The 5,707-nt window shown below is 35.1% G+C and overlaps 1 protein-coding gene across 1 annotated transcript; it reads left to right on the plus strand.

Annotated features, from left to right (window-relative positions):
• Positions 1 to 4,178: 4,178 nt before the first annotated feature.
• On the plus strand, positions 4,179 to 5,154 carry LOC306638898 (olfactory receptor 10AG1-like; the record flags this gene model as incomplete). The annotated part of the gene is given in 2 exon segments (XM_079102348.1): positions 4,179 to 4,762; positions 4,764 to 5,154. Coding segments are annotated over 2 exon segments (975 nt in total).
• Between the last annotated feature and the right edge of the window lie 553 nt (positions 5,155 to 5,707).

Raw genomic sequence — 5,707 nt, forward strand, 5'->3', positions numbered from 1 at the left:
TATGTAAATTCCTAACTAATTTATGTTTTTAATGATTATAATGATGTTAAAATTTTTCATTTTAAAAATATGAAAACTAAAATCGAAGAATGTTGCATTGAATATTAAGTATGTTATGCAATGTTGATAAAGGAAATGTTGCCATTATAAATAAAATAATTCCTACACAAATCCATTTCCTTAGCGAATCTCAGTTTGGTAAGGAAAACATGAAGCAATTCTTTCATCCAAATTATAAATTCCTGCAGCTCATAAGCAACAATTTATTATATTTGAGCCATGTCCTATCATTGTTTATGTGATTACAATCATTAAGACCATAAACATGGCAGGAGCTGGAACACAATATATAAGTACATTTGCTAAACTTTCTATGTATTGTTTGATGTGGTTCATGGGAATATTTAATTTGGCCCTAAAAGAAAGAAAGGTAGCAGAATATTATAGGATTAAAAATGAGCAAAATTCCAGATGGGTTTTGGTTTTTAACAAAATCATCTATAGTTAACCAATAAATAAGAATGCAATTTTTCTCTTTGAAAATTCATGTTTATGCTTCTAGATTCTCACTGTGTTTGTAATTACCTCTCTTTGTAAAAAAATAACCAATTCTCATGTTAATTTCTACTTTCAACTTAATTCAAGATCACAGGTAGAGTAACATAGTAGAACAGAGTTTTGCCTATATTCTTCATAAAAATAAAAAGCATTCACAGAATGTCAAGGGCAGAGAAGATTTGTGAACATGTGAATGAGAACTCCAAGGACCAGTCAGTGAATATATTCGTAGGCCAGACTACGGTATGGGCAAGACTGATTGGAAGAGGTTTTAAGGAAGCTAATTAGCCTAATGGCTAATTGAGTTGGGATTCACAGTTTGCTCAAGGTTCTCATGATGTTTTCCTCCTCACAACAGTGTGTATGTAGAATACCTATCTGCTTCACAAACATTCCCAAGGACCAATGCACTACTTATTTTTCTCCCTAAGGTAAAGACAAGGGAGGAGTTATGATATCCACAGGTAATTTGAATTGTCTGCAGTGAGTTAAATGGTGAATACTAATTTCTACCTTCTAGATCTAAAAGCCTTTGATAATAAAGTGAAGTGATAATGAAAACATTTTTAGGAAACAATGTGAAATAAGACAGGAAGAAGAAAATATTTCAAGCTGGCAAAAAACACAGAAAATGTTCAAACGTCAATGTTAAGACAATGTTTTATTTTCAGGAGTATGAGAAAATAATCAGTTCAAAATATACAGCCAGTGATGCAGTGATGCGCATGGGAGGTTAAGGCAGAAGGATCATAAGTTCCATGTCAGCCTCAGCAACTTAGTGAGGCTGACTCAAAATATAAATTAGAAAGGACTTGGGATACAGCTCAGTGGTAGAGTGCATGGCATGCAACCAACTTAATAATGGTGTTATGGTTGGATATGTGGTATTCCCACAAGCTCCTGTGTTAATGGTGGGATATTAAGAGGTGAAATAATTGGATTGTGAGCGCTATAACATGATCAGGCCATGCCAGTTTGAATGAACTAAATGGGCGTTAACTCTAGGCAGGTGGGGCACGGCTGGAGGAGATGGGTCACTGGGGGAATGCCCTGGAAGGGTCCAACTTCCCTGTGACCCTTTCCCCCTCCCTCCCTGTGCTTGCTGGCTGCGGGAATGAATGAGCATTCTTCACCCAGGCCCTTCCACCATGATGTTTTGGCTCACTTTCAACCCAGAGCAATAGACTGTGCTCACCCTGGACTAAACCTCTAGAATCATGAATCAAAATTAACTTTTCCTCCCATAAGTTGTTATGTTGGGTATTTTGACCACAGTCACACAAACCTGACTAATGCAAATGGTAATAGAGATTTTGAAGAATTTTCATATGTTTCTTCCAAAGAACCAGCAAAATACATAAAAAATTACCTACTTAAAAAAAAAAAAAAGAATGAGCTCTATACAGCAACTTATTTTTGAAATATCAAACCAGGGGTATGTAAGAGGAAAAAAAATAGAGTTGGAATCCAAAATTCTGTGAAAATCTGGGAAAATTTTGTGAACTTTTTGAATCTAATTCTCAGATGTAATGAAAAGTAGGAGTATTAACAAGTTATTTTAATCAGAAGGCAACAATTAACTTACTTGTATTAATACAATTCAGTATAATAATATAATCTTAAAAGATAATTGTGTTGGTCTTTGATGAAGTGACATTTGAGATAAATTTGGAATATTCACACAATGAGCCGCATGGTCAGAAGAAATAAAAGGAAACTACCCTTAAGTTTCCATTCTTAGGAGATAGAACTCAATATTGACAAAATGCAAATCAGCAGAGGAATTTAGCAGATGAAGTTAAAAAGATTTCCAGGCACCAAATTATACACCAGTTTGTAATCAATGAAAAGGAGTTTAAATATTATTTCAAGTACAAGGAGAATCCATGGAACTACATCTAAAAGAGATGTCTAATGATGGATTCACATCTTTTAAATATTCACCTGCTGTTCTGTGCAAAATTAAGTTCTGTGGGGTCAGGCTGCTAGGGCAATTCAAGAAGTAAGAAAGTAGATATAACTAAGGGCCAGGAATGAAACTGAGAAGAAGCAACATATTTGAAATTTTTAAGCACTGATTGGTATGTGCTAGCTAGCTCAGGTTTATATAGCTCTAGAGAACTTGAAATGCATCCCCAGAAGGAGTCACCTGCTACGAATTAAAGCCACCAAGTCCCCACTTCCCAAAGCTTTAGTGCTAGTACACCAGAAGCCATGACAGACTGACAGAGTTCATGTAGGTGTGGTAACAATAGATCACTGTCAATGTTCCTCTGGGGAGGGCGGAATTGTGGTGGAATGACAGATGAGGATCTTTCAGAGGAAACTCCAATGAAGAACTTCATCTGAATGGATCTGAAAGACAATAAAAAACAGAAAGCTTATTTAGTCAAATGCAGGAAGGAGGATTTTTTTAATGAGAATATTCTAAATTTTTATCAATTGATTCTTACTTCCTTACTTCCTATTCAAGAAAATAAGGTAGGATAAGCAGTTAATAGGGAGGGCAGGTGGTGTCCATGGAGTGAGGTAGATGTTACAGAAAATACTATTTACACAAATTGCAAAAAAACATGTGGTAGAATATAGGATCTTTAAGAGTTATTTGCATTTTTCCTCTTTAGAGTCATGCGAAATTAACTGTGAGAACAAAGAGATATGCACTCTTCTTGAGTCAGTTTATCTCAGATGACCCAGGCCATGGTCAGAAGAAGGAAAAGGTGGCTTTGCTTTTTTATTAAGGATTAGCTTTTGTAATGGAGGACATGTGAGTGGAAAGTTGTTGTAATGGGATAGAAATCTAGAAGTGCTTATAAAGAACATTGAATGTTGAATTCTATCTAACCTGGTAAAGTAATAATTGTGAATGTATTTGGGTAATACAAAACTATGTTGAATTAAATGAATTGTATGTCTTGAAGTTGTTGATTAATACCAATGAGACATAGTTATTACCATATGGGAGATGGTGATTAGAAAGATCCTCCTAAAGATTTCCTGATCTAATGACCTAGGTATATATTCAGACAAGGAGTGTGTACAGTCTCATAAGCGTGGGAGAAAATACAGAACCCGCTCCCTGTATGACAAATGATGGAAGAATGAAGTTCTATTGGAATATAATAGTGTGAGAGATTGAGATTATATGTGTGAATGGAAGGAAAATAAAATCGACAAAAAACAAAGACTTCCTAGATATATTTGAGACTAGGGGGATAAACAGTATTTGAAAAGAGAAAAATAATTTTTCTAAATATAGAAGTTGGACAAATTTCCTGGTTTAAAAATGAAAGCACGAGAAAGGGAGACTGGAGAAGAATTGTACAGTTTGACTGGAACACAAAACTAATGTGCATTATCTTTTCTGTTATTATAATTTAATCAAAACCTACGTCTCTATGGATCTTATTGTGTGCTCTTATCAGAAAGTCGATCTAAAATAAACAGCTCATATTTAAAAACATTTTATTAATCACATTACTTTTTATTTTTATTAGATGTGTTCATTACTCTTCATTTCACATCAAATTTCCCCGAAGAACAGGATGTAAGCTTCAGAATGAAACTAAGAAATTAGAAAGATCAAAACTCACATACTAAGCCAATTCACAATGAAGAAAATGCAGTCAAGAACTGTAAATCCACAGAAAGAAAATGTGAAAATCACAGAAACTAATCTCACTTCAGTAGTGGAATTTGTTCTCTTGGGATTTTCTGAGATTCCCAGATTGCACTGGTTTCTCTTTGGAACATTCTCAGTCATCTATCTGGTTATCCTGCTGGGGAATGGTATCATCATTCTAATCATGAGGGCAGAGTCCACTCTGCAGACCCCCATGTACTTTTTTATCAGTAATTTTTCTTTCCTGGAAATCCGTTATGTGTCTGTTACTCTTCCCAGAATGCTTGTGGATCTCTGGACCCAGAAGGGAAGTATTTCTATTTTGGCTTGTGCTGCACAAATGTGCTTTTTCCTCATACTGGGAGCCACAGAATGTTTCCTTCTGGCAGTGATGGCCTATGACCACTATGTAGCCATTTGTAACCCTCTGCACTACCCTCTAGTCATGAGCCATGAGGTCTGTGTCCGGCTGGGAGTTGGTTCCTGGGTCATTGGAATGCCTGTCCAGGTAGGGCAAACCTGCCAGATTTTCTCTCTGCCCTTCTGTGAATCCAACCAAATCAACCACTTCTTCTGTGACATTCCCAATGCTCAAACTGGCCTGCGGGGACATCTCTGTGAATGAGATGGTGGTCTATGTATTCGCTGTGCTATTTGTCACTGTTCCCTTTATGCTGATCCTTGGGTCCTACAGCAGAATTATCTCAACCATCCTGAAGCTGCCATCAAACACTGGAAGGACCAAAGCCTTTTCCACTTGTTCTTCCCACCTGATTGTTGTATTTTTATTCTATGGGTCAGCCAGTATTTCCTATTTAAACACCAAATCCAATCAGTATGAAGGAACAGAAAAGATGTTGTCTCTTTTCTACACCATTTTGACCCCAATGTTCAATCCAGTGATATACAGTCTATGCAACAAAGATGTTACAGAGGCACTGAGAAAATTTCTTCCCAAATTGTTAGCATTGTGAGACAATTAATGTAGCAAATATTAATGCCTTATATTACTAACTTTGTAATACCTAATTTGAAACTAATTAAAATCTTTCCCTAATTTACAAATAAATAATGTAATTCCTCTTTAATGAACTTTGTTTCCTCAGAATTATGACATTTGTGCTTACTAATCACCAATGCTATACTTTTAAAATAAAGTTTTTCTCCTCACTGTAAACTAGTAAATACAATCATGTGACTAGAGAAGATGATATAATATGTAGTATTTTCAAAGTTGATGGTTTTCCACACTGTACATTAACATCCATTACTAAAACAAAATATGATAGATTCTACAGATATTACTAAACAATTATCTCATACAAATAAGTGCATGTATAGATACAAAAAAGAATGACTAACACATAAGTTTATAATATAATGTTTATTGCAGTACTATTTTCTTAAATGTGGAAAAATTCATGGTTATATTGAGAAATGTTTTAATAAGTATGATACAAATATATGACATTTATGTAACAGTGCAATTAAGTGTTCATATCACCCATATATAGTAATGGCCCCAAA

The sequence above is a fragment of the Sciurus vulgaris genome (assembly GCF_902686455.1).
Source record: "Sciurus vulgaris genome assembly, chromosome: 11".
Taxonomy (NCBI): Eukaryota; Metazoa; Chordata; class Mammalia; order Rodentia; family Sciuridae; genus Sciurus; species Sciurus vulgaris.